This window comes from Oreochromis aureus, linkage group 8 (assembly GCF_013358895.1).
Source record: "Oreochromis aureus strain Israel breed Guangdong linkage group 8, ZZ_aureus, whole genome shotgun sequence".
Lineage (NCBI taxonomy): Eukaryota > Metazoa > Chordata > Actinopteri > Cichliformes > Cichlidae > Oreochromis > Oreochromis aureus.
This window is the reverse complement of record NC_052949.1, coordinates 21,034,836-21,052,775: the sequence shown is the minus strand read 5'-3', so window position 1 is coordinate 21,052,775 and position 17,940 is coordinate 21,034,836. Positions and strand designations below refer to the sequence as shown.

Sequence of the window (17,940 nt, the reverse complement as noted above, 5' to 3'; positions counted from 1 at the left end):
AAAGGCATTTTGTGAGCGCAAATAATAAAACATATTTTCCAGATACAGCAGTCGGACACTTTCAAGTATCATTAAACACTCATTATGGATTTCAAAGTAAAGGATAATACAGTATTTCATTTCCATTATTAATTTACCTCTGCTAATCTTAAATCGGTGTTTGCTGATAAAACGATCCCAAATCTTGTGGTCATAAAGTGACGATATTTACAAATAGTTTGCTTTTCTGCATTTACCTTAAAGCCCAGAACAAGGTCTCATTAATTTTACCACTCAGGTGTGAATCTAGGTTCACCTCACTCCAGTGGCAGAGCCATTCAGTCAACACAACACAATGCAAACCAGTAAATAAATGATTTAAAGTAACAGAGACATATATTTTTCCAGTATCTTTTTTTATTGTTTCGTGTAGTGTATGTTAAAATAAAAAAATATAATATGTAATATACATTTTTAAAATCTAAACACAACTAAACATGACATTCAGTCAATAACAAGCCATTTAACTCTACAATATACCGTAAGAGTGGTTTGACAGTCTGGAGTGAGGACACATTCCAGTTATCTTAAATCAGTTACTCCAACAGTTCCTTCCTTTGCAGACTCAGTCTTGTGAGATGACGTCCAGGTTGGCGAGGTGTCTCATGGTTGGCCTGCCGTGAGGACAGTTCCACGGATGCTCGATCTCTCCCATGTGAACCACAAGCTTCTTCATCTCATTAACATTCAGAGCAGTGCCGATCATCACCTGATGAGCAGAAAATGTATCAAAAAGCATTTTCAAAATAATATGTTATCCAATTTCCCTATAATGGCATTTTTAAAAGAGCTTAGATAACTAAAAATTACCAGCATTACTAACAGGGTGTATCATACCATATAGTTTATGTATGTAGCTTTCCAAATCAAGCTTCCTCAAAGAAGAATATCATTTCTGAGTCCAAAAAAACCTAATATCATGATGGGCAAAACAATCTAGAAATCGAGGCTTCAAAAGTGGACTTTAGAAACCAATAAGTGGCCACGTCCATCCTTTATATACAGTCAATGCTGCAGTCTATGACTATCCAGTCAAAACTTGAGTGAGCACTTAAAAACAACATCACAGTGATATAAACTCACAGATTTACGACAAGCTCTGGAGGCGAACATCTGCCTGACTCTGGATGGTCGACACATAACCCCTGGACTGTCGCTCAGCATGAAGATCAGTTCTTCAATGTCTGATGGACCGAATGTCCAGTTTTTACTGGTCGGCAGTGAGACCAACTTCACTCTCTCCATCACCTGAGCTGCAGTCCCCAAAAAATAAACAACAAATATAAGCTTCATATTTGTAACTGTCAAAATAATCAGAGCACTTTTAATCCCTGGTGTAAATTGTATTACCGTCCTCATCAATCAGGAATTCAAAGCCGTTGTTCCTGAAAATCTCGATGTTCTCTATGAGTACGTTCTCACTGACTGCAGTGAGGTGAAGTTTTTGTGGGCTGCAAACGGAAAGATAAAAAATAAAAACATACTCAGATCGCCATTGGAAACAGTCCACACACGGTTTTACCCAGTGATTTACACTCTTACACAATGAGCTTCTGCCCTTGGAGTATGGTGTGCTGCTGTAGCATCTCAAAGTTGTACTTCTCATCCGTGGCATGCTGGTCAATCATGAAAAGGTCCGACTTGAGTTTTGTGATGATGAAGCCCAGGTTAAACTGACCGATGATCTCCATTTCTTTAAACATTTCCTTACTGAAGGGATTAAAAACATTTTTCTTTTAATTATTTGTTTGAAAATTACACACCGACAGTTAAGTCCATACCTCTAAAATCTACCTGATCTCCTTCTTGAGCTCTTCTTCTGCACTCTGGTTTTCTCCTGGGTTGATCTTGGCTCTGAAGCGTCTGTACAGCAGCTCTTCCCCGGCCCTTTGTTTCTGCTGGTCCTGTAACCTCCTCATCTTCTTTCCAAGCTCTGCTAAAGAGAACTGAAGATGCACTGTCCTCCTCTGCAGGGAGACTGGAGCATCCACTGTCGAGGATTGTTTCTCACCAGCATTTGAAAAAGTGCTGGATTCTTCTTCTGAAGGGAAATGTGCATCGTCTTTCCTGGCTCTCTTGGCCTCTGGGCTGACAGCAGAGTCCTCATAAGGAGTGCATGCTTCAGTCTCTAACTCTGGATCTTCGGGAACAGCGTGACTGTTGCCTGATGTCTCTTTAAAAGTTTCATTATTAACACTCGTGCTGTCCACTTTTGGAGGACTGGACTCCAGGTCAGAACACTGAATATCAGGTTTTGCTTCAGCTATGTTACAACTGGACCCAGCACTGTCTTTTTGAGAATCAGTGTCCTCGCAGGACATCGCTTGGTACCTAAACCCATCTAGCACCGACTTCCCTGCCGACGAGCATTTATCCAGCTGTCTTGTGTATTTTAATGGAGATTTTAAACTTGAGTTGCAGGAAGAAGTTTTTACAGGATCCTTAAAAAAAGACTGCAGTGTTTTCTGTGTTGTGCCACTACCGGAAGCTTTTTCCTTACTCGACTTCCCAGAACTGGAACTGTAATGACTTGAAAAAGCGGCTTTTAGGCCGGCCAGATTCAGGGATGACTTTGGGCTCAGAATAACAGGTTCTGTGTCCTCCTCACGCTCTGCCTTGTTCTTGTTAGACAAGACAGCTCGGCAAGGTTCAGATGTTGATGTTGCATCTATGAAGAAGCACAGAAACAAAATGAAACTTTTAAGAGTAGCTAATAAAAATACCATTCACTGGACAAAGGATAATGAAATACTGAACACAAAATGTGCTGATTTGATTAAACCTGGCAGGGTCCATATGCCTATGGTCTCCCATGAAATAACTGTACATTAATGTCTTGGTAGGACATTTCTGAAAATAATATATGCATCCATGCTTCATTTGATAATACTTTGCAGTACTTTATGGACTTCTCCCATAAAGTAAACAGATTTTGCAAAAACGTCGCCATGCATTATTAGAAGATAAATACTATGTAGCTCTCATGCTCCCACACTTAATTAACTCATAACCATGGCGTTATTACCTCCTTCCCTTACATTACCAACCAGTGAGCGCAAGGACAAATATTCCTAAAAAACCTCTCAGTGTTGTTATTCTACCGTATTATAGATATATATATGAGGGTCTACATGTAAAGGTGTGTTCTTACTGGTGCTGGGTGCAGGTGTATAGTTCAGGCTGATCTTATTGACTCCACCCTCATACATGGCGATGAGAGAGGTCTTCAGAATAGCCAACAGGAGTTTCTCCTCCTGAAGGAAAATCTGTCGCTTGTCCGGGGTTACATTCACATCCACACACTCTGAAAACACAACACATATGCACTCAGAGAAATCAAGCGGGTTCCATAAATTACATCAGCTTGATTAATCCTCATTGTCTCACCTGAAGCGACAGCTATGTTCAAGGCAACAAATGGATACTGATGTCTGTTGTATATGTGATACACTTCGTTTACGAGTTTGGTCACCTGCAGGGTGGGAATAACCAGAGGTGAGGCAGGAATGATGAATTCTGACACCTCCTCATAAAGCCACTCAGCAGGAATTACCTTCAGGGGGTCACAAGGCCGATTGTTAATGAAATAGAACTGCCTGTCTGTGGTGCTTCTCCCAACACCGTGGTCACCTTGAGACACAAAACCTGTGATCCTGTCAAAAACAAACAAAATAATAATTATTATAAAAAAAGAAAATAAAAACAAGAATTGTGCAAAAAGATCTTCCATTAAAACACTCACGAGAAAAGCTGTTTGGGTAGATCTGCATCCTTGAGTCCATATTCTTCAATAACATTTTCAGTGGGAGAAACTTGCTGGAAAGGTAGAAGACTCTGCAGCTGCAAGATGTACAGCCAGCACATAATCATAGAAAAAAATTAAATATGAAATAAAACATTTAGCAAGCACATGAGCCGCTTTTTGAGAAGCTTCTTTTATGAAGTATCACGCCAGTGGCTTTGTTGTTATTAGCAACAGCATATTAACCTGCTTTGGTCCAAATATGGCTCCAATGTTGTCTCTCATACTTTGGCTGCCACTAGTGCTGAGGACTGTGCTGCGCTTCCCCTGCCCATTTTGGTTGGAGCAGGTAATGCGCACTCCTGTAGAAATGATACAGTAGGACTGCAGCACATGTATCATTTTGGCATACTCCTAAAAACACAGAATAAGATAATAGCCGTTATTAAGGTCAGTTGATATTGTTGATCTAATTTGTTACTCAAAAGTGAAACTTGGCATAGAAAATACCCACTCCTGCTGCCGCCTCTCATCTAGGACAACTCCAGAGTGGAACAAAGTCCAGGAAACTGGCTCTAGAGCCCAAGTTGTATGTTGAGGCGAACCAGTCCATCTCTGAGAGATATGGCATACCACGTACCACAAGCTAGTTTTGAAAGCCACGGATCAACACCCCAGGACCTTGTCCCTGATCACCGCTCAGTCCACAAGGCACAGTAACCCTATGGTCGACCACCCACTGGAGGGATTACATATATAACTTCTTCATCCAAAGCCAAGCCAGGCCCCATGGTCTAAGGCCCAGCTACCAGATCCTTGCCCTGGAGCCCCAACACTGGGACTGGCTCCAGGGTGGAACCCTGGTAACCCTGGGTAAATTTCACCCTTGATTTTTTTTGGACATCATATGGGGTTGTTAGAATCGCTCTTTGTCTGGCTCCTCACCCAGGACCAATTTGCCTTGGGAGACCCTACCAGGGACAAACTGCCCCCGACAACATAACTCCTGGGATCACCGGAACGCACAAACCCCTCCACCGCGATAAGGTGGCGATTCACAGAGGGGGCACCTGAAGCCCACTTTTGGAAAACTCAGTATGTGAAGAAAGACAATGAAAGAGATGACTGAATGCCCGACCTTCTTAATATTGCGTTGAAACTCCTTGTGTCGAACAGGCAGGGTGGAAAAGAGCTGCTGCAGGCTGACTGTGGTGCCCTGTTGCCGAGGATGAGGGGTCTTCTGCACTAGGTGGCCTTTGTGGTCAAAAACCAACTTTGTGCCCACCTGGCTGGACTCGTGGCAGGTAATGACACTTAAGTCACTATGATAAGGAGCAAGAGCAAATTTTAGCTGGCAAATAATTTAGTTTTATATCTAAAATTACCGCTGAACTTGAAATACTTTACCTCAGAGCACATAAAGAGCTCAGGGCTTCACCTCTGAAGCCAAATGTTTCCACGTGGATGAGGTCAGAGAAATCCCTCAGCTTTGATGTGTGATGCTTCAGTGCTGTGGAACACACAGATGAAATTTCTTCTTAACAAACAAGCTCAGGCAGATATTGTCTAATTACACAGATACAAAGGTGAAACTTACTCAGTCCTTCAAAGTTGGCCTCCTCAACACCTTTGCCATTGTCTGCCACCTCCACTTGTTCAGCTCCACTCTCCTTCAGCTTGACATCTGCAGCATGCAAACATGTGATACATTAAACTATATCTAACAATGCAAAACAGTATTATTAGGCACACAGGGGACTCTATCGAAAAATACTTTGGGTAAATATTTAATTACCAATGTTGGTGGCTCCTGCATCAATGCTATTCTCCACCAACTCTTTGACAGCAGTGGCCAAAGTCAGCACCACCTGTCCTGAGCAAATCTGATGCACTGAGTGCTTATCAATAGCTCTGATGGCCCCGGCAGGTTCAGAGCTGCAGCAAAGAAAAGCAATGTTGAACTCCAGTGTAAAACGTAACAAAAGTTCAAAAAAACCAAACATATCTATATGAATAAATGCTCTAGCTAGCTTACCAAGCATCAGACATCTTCGAAGAGTGGAGTGACTTGAGAGTTTAAATTTGTTTTTTCTGTAAAACACCGAATAGTTAATCCCTGCTGTCAAACAGTATCATTTTTCTTTCACTGCTTGCCAGTACATCCACTACCCGACACCATGCTGTAAACACAAACGTAAAGCAAGTCCCGCGCGAACTGCGCAGATTGCTCGCGAGCGTCATGTATGCGCAGAACAGCGCAGCTTCCTATTAAAAGCAGCAAAACAGTAATATGAGTGTGTAAGAACATAGCCTCAAAAATAAATACAATAGTAACGAAAAAGTAAAATAAATGGCACTGTTAGAGCAAGTACTTTCAAAGCTGTTGCCTAAAGCTTAGTATTATTTCATCACCAAACCGACTCCGTGACGTCTCAGGGCGCATGTACAATTATCCAGTTTTTAAAAACTAAAAAATTACTTTTAACTACAGGGACAACCTCAGTGTCTTGACTTTTTAGTTTTATATTTTTCAGATATGCTTATGTTAATTTTACTTTATGTATTTTACAAAAACATAGATTAAATAGAATAAATAAGTTAACCTTCTGGCTTAATATGCATATTGTCAGACGGTCCCTGTAATTCTGGGGAACGCAAAACATGGCTGTCCATTGACATGGTGAACCATATGGTATTTTTCATATAGCTTTCCAGACTTTTCTGCTGTTTTACATTTTCACAAGCTGGGATTTAACGTGGAGTTTGATTCATCTTATTGCAGACATGGGGCAGCTTTTTTATTTTTATTTTTATCGGGCAGCGTGGTGAATTAAGCATTTTATTGTGTCATGTCATCGTTATTTCCCGTACTAAAATGTACAGCTCACCGTCCGACAACGGACTCGTGCAGTCGGAGGAATGTTCTGGCAGCAGCGGCCTTTTGCTTCGACATAACCGTAAACCCAGCCGGAGGCAGGAGGCAGACAGTATCGTTAGCCTGCTAAGCTTGGCGACTGAAGAGGACGACGAAGTCCAGTTTGACAGTAAGCAGATTTTCGTTGCTGTGTTTTACAACTGCTAAACTTAAAGATTTTGTTTACAACGGTGTCAACCAAATGTCCGTGACCGTTGTCCACACTGATTGAGTGAAATGTGAGTTTTGGAGTTGTCGAAAGTCCTCACCTGCATTCTTACTTATGTAATATAGCAGGGGCGTAGCTAAGAAGTTAGAGTCCATGTGACAAGCCATCCTCTGAGTGACAGTTTATTTTAACTGCATGAACAATTTTAAGGATCAGCTTTAGTCTTTCCATTCAGGGGCTTTTCTAGGATCAAACCTTTTGGGGGCCTCAGCCTCCAGTCATGATGTCGTGCATACAGTACCCTCCAATTAATATTAATTGAATATGCTGCTTGCAAGCGTATTCAACCCTTTTCACCTTTGCAAAACCCATTTGAGCTGAGTATGCATTAAAATGTTACCTTAAAAAGCAATCACATTAGTTGGATGACGTATTGTAGTATCCATTGTTTGAGTTTCCTTTTACTTTAAGCAATTAAAGTAGCATGAATTAGTACAAACATTTAAAAAAAAATACAAACGCTCCCTTTATTGTGGATAGCTGGTACCCAGATCCACTATACTTAAGTATAGTGGCAGCTGTCCTGTTTAAGGCATGTTTAGAGTGAAATGAATTCTGTTAAATGCTACCATTTATCTCAGTGATTGTGTTCTATTTAGGATTTGAAATAAACTTCAGTGAATGTGGCCAAAAGAAGAAGATACCTTAGCTTTATAACTTTTGCTGATTTTGACTGCATGTAAACTTTCTCTACTTTTGCTGTCTTCATCCTGCTCTCTCTCCTTCTCTCTCAGGCTTTGTGCTGTCACCAAAATGTAAATGTGACAGTGAAACAGAATGTATAACAACAACAATAAAAGCGGGATTTACATCATTTTATGATAGTATTCTAATTGAATATAGGCTTCCACTGGCCGTTGATAGCTAACATCCTTCTGGCTTGCTCTGGAGCGCTGTTGTGCTGTAAACAAATAATGAAGCCCAATTCGAGCAGAATGGAAATAAAATAAAGTACACCAGCTCCTTGGCTGGTATAAAGCGATATGGCAGTAGACTTATGGAAAGCTAATAATCTTTAGCACTCTAGTCTACACCAGCTAAGGTTTTTGATGCTATTTAGAGAATTTAGTGATGAAAATTAGGGGTGCTTGTCCCCCCCAAGAAAGGCTCCAAACCCTTTGAAATACACCTGTGTATATTTGTGTATTTGAGGTCTCATTTATGTTTTGGGGTTTGAGGTATGTGCATCTGAAATGCATGACTGAATTAAAGCAACCATACTTATTTATGCATGGTCTATCCCTTTAGTTCTTAGTATCACAGAGAGAAATAATAGTCTTTACATGTGAATTTACTCCTTAGAGCCGTCAAATAAAGTGAGCCACAAAGAGGCAGGTCTAGCCTGACCTTCCTCTTTACATCAACAGGATGTAAAATACACCTGGTTAATGTTTGCTTCACACGTCAGGCCCTCCCTGTTTACGAATTCTGCAATATTATAAAATGAGAGTGACGACGGAGACCATGCAAAGACCCCTACATGCACATCTTCTCCTAAGCTCAGTCATTTTGTGCGATAGGTGGAGGGGGGCCTGTGTCCACTGGATATGGCAGATAAGCGTTACTGTTGTGCACACCCCCTTATGCATAAACAAGATGAGCAAATTTTTTCTTGAAGTTGAATCATTAGTGTAGCTCTGAGGCCTTAATATTGCACCGAAAGGGTTTTCACACAGCAGAATGGACCTAGGAGAAAGAAACATTGTAGAAATGATAGCAAAAGTTATTGAAGAAGGTAAGACAGCTGTGTTAGAAATCTACTCTGTGAACTTTCCAGAATAGTCAGCTGCTTTCATTATTTATCACAAGTTCTTATTTGATCTCATTTTCAGTGTTTTTCTCTCTTTTTACTTTTTTTTGTCCTATGTTTAGCTTCAGACACAGACGATAACCGTGAGGTGTTGATGGCTGGTAGGCATTACCCGTCAATCCAAGAGTTTGCCTCAGCCATCCCCAACCACCTTCTCCTCGGGTCTTTGCTCGAGCACCTGTGCTTTGTTTACGAGAGCAATCCAGCTCGCTCACGCATGCTGTTTAAAGGTAGTCATCGAGATCCTGTACTAAGAACTGACATTTAGTTAGAAGAGAAATCCAAATACAGTTCATGTTTAGCATTTGGTTCATATGTCGCATAGGTTTAAGTATTTTGTTGCTCCTCTCACAGTCATAGGTCAGCGTTTAGCTGCCATGAATCTCCTTTCACCTCTGGCAATAAGTGATGAATTCAGCACCATCAGACTCCAGCATAACCGGGCCTTCACTGAGCTGCTTAATGCTGCCAGCTCCTCACTCTACCCTCAGGTAAGCGGATCTGTTGCCAGCACCTACACTGCGTGCTTGGAGTCAGTATGTTAGTTTTAATCAACATTTTTGAGCAAATTCTGTACTTTGATAAACCTGCCGCCTGCTGTGTCAAAGAGTGATCATTGCGATTATCCTCGTCTTGGTTTGCAGGGCCTCGGAACAAACGCACACAATCCTTCTTTAAGGTAATCCTTCTCTTCTGATGCATGTGTTCAAAAGCATATGTCAGTACTTTTTTAAGGATGTCTGTTTGTGCCTTAAGCAGACCTAAGGAGGGACTGTTTCAAGCGCAGACATCACGGTATCTCAGTGAGTTTGAAGAAATCTGTAGACTTGGGAAAGGATCATATGGAAATGTATTTAAGGTATATATAATTTTTGCGACATTCTTTAAGAAACTCTTCTAAACCCTTCATTTTTTCTCACAATTTCATTCTGCATGTACAATGGGCTATTCTATTCTATTCTAAAACTGGATTTGAGTTAAATCATTGTGTTATCGTTGATAGGTTATGAACAAATTGGATGGACAGTATTATGCGGTGAAGAAAATTCTCATCAAAAAAGTTTCAAAGGAAGACTGTATGAAGGTGAGCCCTCGGAGCTGTGCTCATTAGAACACTTATGTAACTTAAATACAGAGATATGAAGTACCCGCTTTAACTTGTTTTGCTTGCTGTAGGTCCTTAGGGAGGTCAAAGTGTTGTCCAGCCTGCAGCATGTAAATGTTGTGGGCTATCACACCGCGTGGATGGAACATGTCCAGCCTGCAACATGTGAGTATTTCAACTCTGTCCTGCACATGTTTGCTTGGAAGAAATGCATGATGGGACCGCTGATGGAGACTTTGTGTGTAAACTGTCTTTGTTGCAGATCCTGAGTCAAACTTGCCTGCACTAGAATCTGCTGGACAACAGGACAGGTAGGCAGTGTGATTATTATCTGTCTTGGCTTTGTGATTCATTAGGTTGTTGATAATTACAGTGTTACTTCTATTCTCATTTATGGGCTCAAATTTTCGTTTTGAGGGTGTGCTAGAATAGATTTGCAGGCGTTAATCTTCAGATGGTACACAGATACAGCTTTACTTCTCACCTTATGTGTGCAATGCTGTTTGTTTGTTCCCTTTCTGAATCCCTAATGTGTTCCGACTGGTCAGTTAGCACTGTATTTCCACATCATAACGGTTTAACGTTTTCCTAACAACAAAGGATTCCTGGTTTTATCCTGGGAGGAGACACAAATGCCATGGGTGGGTGTGCTAAATCAGATGCTGAGCTACCCATTGTAACCCTTTAGGGACTAGCCAAAAGTAACTTTTTGTCAGTGATTACTAAAAAGACAACAATTTGAAATCAACAGAAAGGTTTCCTCTTGCTTCTAATGTCCTCTCTGTGCAGTTTTTATACAATTTTTAAAATACCTAACAAAACAAAAAAACGGCACTTATGTAATCTTTAGCTGATTATATTAATGGTTATTTTTTCAGACCACATTACTGTTATATCAAGGGTTTTAGTTATGAGCAGCAAATTGGCAAATGATTTGGAACATGGCTTCTGGTTTAAATTTGTCTCAGCGAGCTGAGTTTGTTTGACTGTTTCATATTTGTTATGTTGTCTGTGAACAGAAACAGAAAAATCTACCTGTATAAATGAGAACAGATTTATTGGGAATATTGCTTGACTGAAATTTAGTTTGTGTGAACACAGGCATATGGGAGAGAAGCAAACATAATGTTAACCACATTACTGTCACACTTTCCTCCTGTTGTTGGAACGTTGCCATCTGGATTTAGTTGACTCAGGTGCTTAAATTAGCTACCAAGTAGGCATCTTGCCAATGTGTTACATAGTAACATAGGTAACAGAAGAAAAGACAGGATTACAAACCAGATATTTGAGGCAGTTCAGTAGCATTGTTTTCTGTGTGAGTAAATAACTCCATTTGTGGCCTATGTAAATGTTTTACAAGTAAAGACTATACAGATTAGGAACGGCATTATTACACTCCCCAGGAAAGTGTCTTTTTTTTTCATTAGTGTTGTTTTCACAAGGAAAAAGAGAAATTCTCCCACTACGGTGTCTCTCTGTGGGGATTGTGTTCTTTATGTGTGCCTCTCCGTTCTTTCTTGAAACATAATCAGCATCTCTGAGGTTGTCCTTACTTCTGTCTGACTTGAAGGTGTCTCTTATGCAGAAGTTGAGTTTTTCTTGGGCTGCAACCTCACAGTCCATTCCTGTGTATGGCTCTATTAGATGACTTCTTTAAGTCTACAATTCCCGACTTGGCTAAGTCATTCACTGGTGTCTTGGCAGTTGTTTTGAAGTCTTTAGACACGTCTCCCTCTAGTTTTCTTTCCAGTCTTTAAAATCTTTCACTCCCTACCTCTGCCAGGCTCGTTCTTTACTGTGTGACTCTTTATATTTCTTGATGCTGCTTTTCACTCCAGTTCTTGACACTGTAAAATGCTTTGAAAACTTTGTATATTCATCTCCTACTCGTAAGCATCAATAATTCTTTTTCTCAAGTCTAAACTGATTTTTATTTGTCTTTGGCATAATGCTTTCTCAAGTGACAGCTAAAACTCTTGCTGAAGTTTTAACTTTGTGTAAATTAGAAGATAACCCTCAGATTTAACTTGATTTTACAAGCTTTGAGTATTACAGAGTTAACTACACAATTTTGACAAAAACTAATAATTTTCTCCTGATTTTGTAAAATTACCTTGTACTGGAATACTTTGGATGAATTGCTGACTTCAATTCAGAGCACAAGTAAAATTCTTCTTGATTATGTGTAGAAATACCATTAAAGGTGGGCTATTTATTGCAGATCTTGGCATGAAGTCTGTGTGGCTAGTGAATGACTAGATATCTCAAGGCATGTACAGGCAGCACTAGTAATTAGTTTGTGAACTTGCACTAAATCTATCTCGACTCTTTCATTTACAGCCTTGATGAAAGTGGGGAGAACAACAGCAGCAGTTCCTCTATAGTTTTTCAGAGCCACAGTCAAATACCCACAGAGACTGCTTCAAGTGCCAAAGTACCTCAGAGAGACACGCAGCCTATAAAAGCCTTAGTTCCCACCCAGGACGGACAGGTGGTGTGTCCTAAGACGATGCGTCGCATCCCAGAGAACTATGTCCCTTGCGTTTTTCTGGGACAGCAAGGTCCCATTAAAGCCTCCAAATGTCCTGCCATGGGTTGGGACGCTTCACCAGTTTTGGATGAGGAGTCCAGTAGGAGTAGCATGGAACTAAACAACAACTCCTGCATTGACAAGGAGTGTCAGCAGTGGACTGAGAAGCGTCCAACGAGGCCTTCTAAAGAGGTAGGTGATTTTAAAAAAAACAGAACAAAAAACTTTCTTGGATTTTAAAAAAGCTAATTAAACTAATTTCAGATACTGAGGTAAGTGTATGTAGAAGTAATGCGAGTCATAAGTTCAGGCTTCAGACTGATCTAAATTATAATTATAATTCTAAATTATATTTTTCACAGTTTTCACACAGATGTCAGTGAGAATGAATATCAGTAATATGATCATCTCCAGCACACTGCTCTCGAGCTCAGTGCGTTTCAAACAGAGAATAAACTGAAGGGGTACACGTAGTTTAAGATAATTTTATATAGGCTTGCAAAGCAACGCTGGTAAAGCTCATAAATTATAATAAATAATAAACATGAAGGTGGAAATGAGCAATAGGAGTTTGTTTTTTTGTTGTTTTTTTCTTTATTGCAAAAAAGAAGCAGAGGATGTAACTTTTCTGTTTTGGCATATCTGCAGGTGCACTTCCACCTGATGCTTTATATCCAGATGCAGCTATGTGAGCGCTCCCTGAAAGACTGGATCTCTGAGAGGAACGCCAAGCCCAAAGAGGAACAAATCTCAAGATGTAATTGTTCAATTATGCATTCATGTTTATTTCAGATGATTTACTGCACAGAGCTTCATGTTGCGTATAATTTATGAAGATAATATTTTTTAGAGTTATTCTGAGAAAGAAAATCTTTTTGGGGGAGGGGAATAAATAGATGTATTTTCTGTTTTCAGGTCCTTATGCCTGTGTTGATACTGAACACACACTCAGACTGCTAAGACACATACTTGAAGGTGTGGAGTACATTCACTCCAATGGAATCATGCACAGGGACCTGAAGGTATGATTTTTCTTTTCTTTCTTTCATCCACACCTCTGTTATTTTAAGGTTAGTCAGCACCTTGATGCAAACTTTAAAGTCAGGTGGAGTTTGAACTGGTGTCAGCTTGGAGTAATATGAAATTATTATTTAACATATTCCTGTTCACTGTCTGTCACAAAGGAGATGTTGTGTACATTCTCCCAATGGTTGAAGATAAATTCGTACAGCTTGTCAGGAAGGATTTTCCTCAGTTCTTCTCTCTTGCCTCTGACGTGTGTTAGATAAAGGTCAGTCTTACAAATATCCTGAAGTCTCCTTGGCTGTCGAGTTAGGTTCATGAGGTAGTCTCTCTGTTTAAAGAAACAGGGTTTTGTCAAGGTTAAGGGCAGGTGGCCTTTTTGGTTGTAGACAGTAAGCGGTGAGGTCAGGCTGAGGAGCTTCACTAGCAGAGAAACATTGCTCACATTAGGCATGTGGTTCAGGAAAAGGTACAGACAGTTCTCCCCTGCTTCGCTTAACTTATAGATGCTAGCTCCGTAGCTCAGCAGCAGGTCTACAAGGTCCTCGTTTCCCATGCTACATGCCTCGTGTAAAGGCGTCATGCCAGCCTTGTTCACTGCATTGGGCTCAGCGCCTTGTTCGAGCAGCTCAGTGATGCTGCTAATGGCGTCTTCTGGGGTTTTAGTGGTCGTTGTAGCCATTGCCACAGCGGCGAGGTGTAGAGGGGTGTTCCCAGTGTGCTGCACTCCCTATTAAAAAGAATAATACTGACTTGTTGAAGGACACAAGATATTCAACAGTATTGAGAGCAGAAAGGTTAAAGGAAAACTGAATCACATGCTGCCATTGTGAATTTATACAAACTTGATCCATGCTTTTGGATGGGGGGCTTTTTATAACCACAGCATATATAATTGAGTGAGTATGTAAATTAAAATTGTAAGTAAATATTTAATTAATGATAAGTTGGTTTTGACAGGTATAATTCACTTTTCCTATGTCTTATTATCCATAAACCCGGGTTGATAAAAAAATCATGAACATAATACTGAATATCAAATTTTCAAACAATACAAACCATGTTAACATCTGCTCCATGCCTGAGCAGACTGGCAATAATATCCTTATGCAGTATCCCAGCAGCCATATGCAGAGGTGCCATCCCACTGCCATCCACAGCATTAACATCAGCACCATAGCACGCCAGTATTTGGACAGCAGATAGTGCTCTGTAGCGTACTGATATGTGAAGAGCTGTCTGGTGGCCTTTTCCCTCCACCTACAGATGAACCACAATTTAACCAGTATTTATCTTAAAGCAGAATTTACTTCCACAGACTTATTACAGTATGCTGACTTTGACGTTGTTGGCAGCCCTTTTGCATGTTGAACAGATTGTAAGGAGATTATAAGAAGCAGCTAGACATCTATTTGCCTACATGGAAAACTCACCTTAGCATTGATGTTTACACCATGGTCACAGAGGAGCCTTAAACAGGCCTCTGCCTGTGTACACACACCGATCACTTTAGTCTGGAACTTGGAATCTGGTTTTTGGGACGTATTCAGGATGCTTGGCCAACCAGTTATCATCAAGTGCAGCGGGGTTCGACCAAGCATATCTCTGTGACAGAGGTAAAGGTGAAGACATGGAGAACAGACGACTTTTAACAGAAAGTACATTATATTTCTTGTTCTCAACCCCCTATAAAATAATTGTATGATGATCTAATGCTTCAGAAAGTACTAGGTGACTCCGCCTGAGTTAGATGTCAGGTTTTAGTGCTTACATCCATACCTCAATTCAGTGTTTGCTCCTGCAGACAGAAGACTCTGCATGCTGTGGATTTTTCTGTAAGAGGCAGCCAGGTGAAGGGGAAGAATAGCAAAGCCCTACAGGGAAAAATGAGTGAAGAAGAAATGGAATAATCCTAAATTTAAGTTTCTTGTTTGCCTATAAACAGTTGGCATTTATTTGCTGTCCAAGTTGCTTTCTTTCTTTGTTTCTGTGAAATGAGACTTGCTTGCAGCATATAAAGATCCTTGCAAAGTATTTTATAAGATGGTAGCATTGTTGCATTTACCTTGCAGAAGGCTTCTTTATATACTTTGCCTTGTGTCTCAATGAGGAAGTTGCTCCCATGTTTCTGAATCAAGTCTTCAATGCGTTGCAAGTCCTCTTCTATGACTGCTGTGTAAAATTCATTGCTGTGAATTTTGCTAATGCTACCTCTCTTATCCAAACACTCCTTGTGCTCCTCCAGCATGGTCAGGTGCTGCAAATTCACTGATGTTTTTCGTAGAAAGACATCAGGAAGCGATACTTTGAGGAAGAAAAGTCGAAAGCTACTTCTGTTTTCTGCGGTTGGTGTTTTTCTAACTTTGATGTGCAGCCTTCCTGTCTGAACTGATAACTTGTTGCTGCACTCGGGGCCAATTTTGGGGGCTTGCTACATCCGTTCCTGCAACTAACTGTGTTTGCATCACATATTTACCTTTTATTTACCTGTACTTAAAGTTAAATCTTGATGACTGTGGAGGGCTGAAATTGAAAAACAATTGGCCATGTTTGTTTACCTTCAATTTTATTTTCCTATTTTTACTTTGTCATTTTGTTTTTCCATTTTAAGTTATCTTTGGCTAGACTGAGCAAGTGCCCCAGTTGTCTAGCAATCCCATAAATCAGTAAGTTCAGGGAAATAAATGGGGAGAAAATGTAGGTGGAGTCAATACAAATAACATAAATAACAAATGAATACAATTGAAAAGTAATAGAAAAACAAAATATGTAAAATTATACAGTATAAATAGTCCCATTATTAAAAATATGCTTTCTATTGTATTTAATTGCTTATTTATATATTCCATTTGTTCTCTGGGACAGACTGGATTTATTATTCAATGTATTTTCCCATCAGAGCCTTTGTGGGAAAAAATCGAAGAAAAAATATTGCACATTTTATGTAAAGTTAGATTATCTCAAATCATAAGACTGTTTAATTTTGTCTTTATTGTATTGCAGATTTCACATAAAAGAATATGTATCTTTAGTAACATATGGAACTTAATTATTACCTTTTTTTCTCCCCACAGCCAAGGAACATTTTTCTTCACGGCCATGATTGTCATGTTCGGATTGGGGACTTTGGTTTGGCCTGCAGGGACATCATAGTGGATGGCCTCAAAAGCAACACTTCTCCTTACAGTGGTAAGAGTTTACCCTCATAACACGACATGTCTCAGAACCACCAGCAGATGGCAGTGTTTGCTATTTAATGACATTTCTGGTGTTTTCAAGATTGCAGGCATACTTCAGGTGTTGGCACATTTGTGTATGCTGCAACAGAACAACTGAAAGGCTCCAATTATAATTCAAAGGTAATGGAACACCTTACTTATTAATAATTTTTGTTTTCTTTTCATGTAAAAATCATTCTGAAGTGTTAGCAGTTTATTATTAGAAATAGTAACATTGTATTAGAATTAATTATTATCTTTTGTATTTTAACAACTTTGCTGAACATGAATCTTCATTTGCTGCTCACTCAGTCTGACATGTACAGCATCGGAGTGCTGGCTCTCGAGCTATTCCAGCCTTTTGGGACCGAAATGGAGCGGGTCCGGACGCTTGGGGACCTGAGGGAAGGGAAAATCCCTGACTCGTTCTGCCACAGATGGCCAGTTCTGACAAAATACATCATGAAGCTGACAGATAAAGAACCCAGTGTTCGTCCCACAGCCAGCCAGCTTCTACAGAGTGAACTCTTCTGCAGTAAAGACAAGGTATGGTGTTATTACTGAATTTACTGAAGGAAACAAAGTAAATAAAAGTTACTCATATAAAGAGTGGCATATGTTTTACTGTTTGAAGTTGTTGGGGTTTTTTTTTTCATAATAATTCCAATCCAGTTTTAAGAATATTCCTCCCCCTCAGGTGATTCACGGTTTGCAGAGGAAGGTTGAAGAGCAGGAGGAAGAGATCATGCAGCTGAGGAGACGGATCACTCAGCTCCAGACTTCACAACTCACAGTTAATTTCTCCGAGCTGGAAAACACCTGAGCCTTCGAAAAAAAAAACAAAAAAAAGTTGCTAACTTGGTACAAGTTGGCAGGTGTGTTTGTATGTTTGAATATTTAAGTGTGTCTCATGCATCTGGATTGCAAATACTTTTCTTCTTTAAGCAGTTTTAATAAAAATTATTTCTAATATATTCGGCAGAGTTTCTGCAAAGCAGTGTGTCACTTAAAATCATTTGAAGTATTTCTTTAAAAATCTATTATTTGTATTATGAGTTTGACAAGTGGATCTTTAAGCAGAACTGAGCAGCAGAATATTTTATCCTGAGAGTTCACGGTGCAGTTGTTACTGTTTGACACAATAAGTCCTGTCATTCTTTCTTTTTTCTGAAAACATAGGCACTTATTGTACTTACATGATGAGGGGTTGCTATATTTCCTGCATATGTGTTTGAGATTTGTTTAAAATGTGATACAGGGGGTGCGCTCTGTTATGTTTCAATAGCTTTCAATCGTTAAAATGCTGGAAGCACCCAATAATATCGGG

The 17,940-nt window shown here is 39.9% G+C and overlaps 3 protein-coding genes across 5 annotated transcripts; 1 reads left to right on the top strand and 2 right to left on the bottom strand.

Moving 5' to 3' along the window:
• Positions 1-386: 386 nt before the first annotated feature.
• On the bottom strand, positions 387-5,980 carry pms2 (PMS1 homolog 2, mismatch repair system component). The gene is made up of 15 exons (XM_031739712.2): positions 5,817-5,980; positions 5,577-5,716; positions 5,379-5,465; positions 5,189-5,291; positions 4,920-5,103; positions 4,028-4,195; positions 3,782-3,879; positions 3,593-3,692; positions 3,427-3,511; positions 3,191-3,343; positions 1,834-2,707; positions 1,582-1,749; positions 1,390-1,490; positions 1,123-1,292; positions 387-748 (listed from the first exon to the last, which is right to left on the bottom strand). Exons 1-15 carry the CDS (start codon positions 5,828-5,830, stop codon positions 605-607), a joined length of 2,589 nt encoding a protein of 862 aa, XP_031595572.1. The 5' UTR covers positions 5,831-5,980; the 3' UTR covers positions 387-604.
• Positions 5,981-6,332: 352 nt separating this feature from the next.
• Positions 6,333-17,585, top strand: eif2ak1 (eukaryotic translation initiation factor 2-alpha kinase 1). Of its 3 annotated transcripts, XM_039616135.1 has the most exons (16): positions 6,342-6,473; positions 6,665-6,825; positions 8,797-8,964; positions 9,089-9,225; positions 9,379-9,413; positions 9,494-9,593; positions 9,738-9,818; positions 9,911-10,004; positions 10,102-10,150; positions 12,183-12,564; positions 13,021-13,129; positions 13,288-13,394; positions 16,470-16,584; positions 16,675-16,754; positions 16,926-17,159; positions 17,311-17,585. In XM_039616135.1, the coding sequence occupies exons 3-16, from the start codon at positions 8,829-8,831 to the stop codon at positions 17,434-17,436; spliced, it is 1,785 nt and encodes a 594-aa protein (XP_039472069.1). In that variant the 5' UTR covers positions 6,342-6,473; positions 6,665-6,825; positions 8,797-8,828; the 3' UTR covers positions 17,437-17,585. The 3 variants fall into 3 exon arrangements, with proteins under 3 accessions (XP_031595549.2, XP_039472069.1, XP_031595550.2); XM_031739689.2 differs by having other exon boundaries at positions 6,333-6,825; XM_031739690.2 differs by lacking the exons at positions 6,342-6,473; positions 6,665-6,825 and adding an exon at positions 8,511-8,659.
• LOC116320158 (ankyrin repeat domain-containing protein 61) lies at positions 13,372-16,463 on the bottom strand. The gene is made up of 5 exons (XM_031739691.2): positions 15,461-16,463; positions 15,175-15,269; positions 14,829-15,000; positions 14,455-14,655; positions 13,372-14,125 (listed from the first exon to the last, which is right to left on the bottom strand). The coding sequence occupies exons 1-5, from the start codon at positions 15,641-15,643 to the stop codon at positions 13,520-13,522; spliced, it is 1,257 nt and encodes a 418-aa protein (XP_031595551.1). The 5' UTR covers positions 15,644-16,463; the 3' UTR covers positions 13,372-13,519.
• Positions 17,586-17,940: the final 355 nt, after the last annotated feature.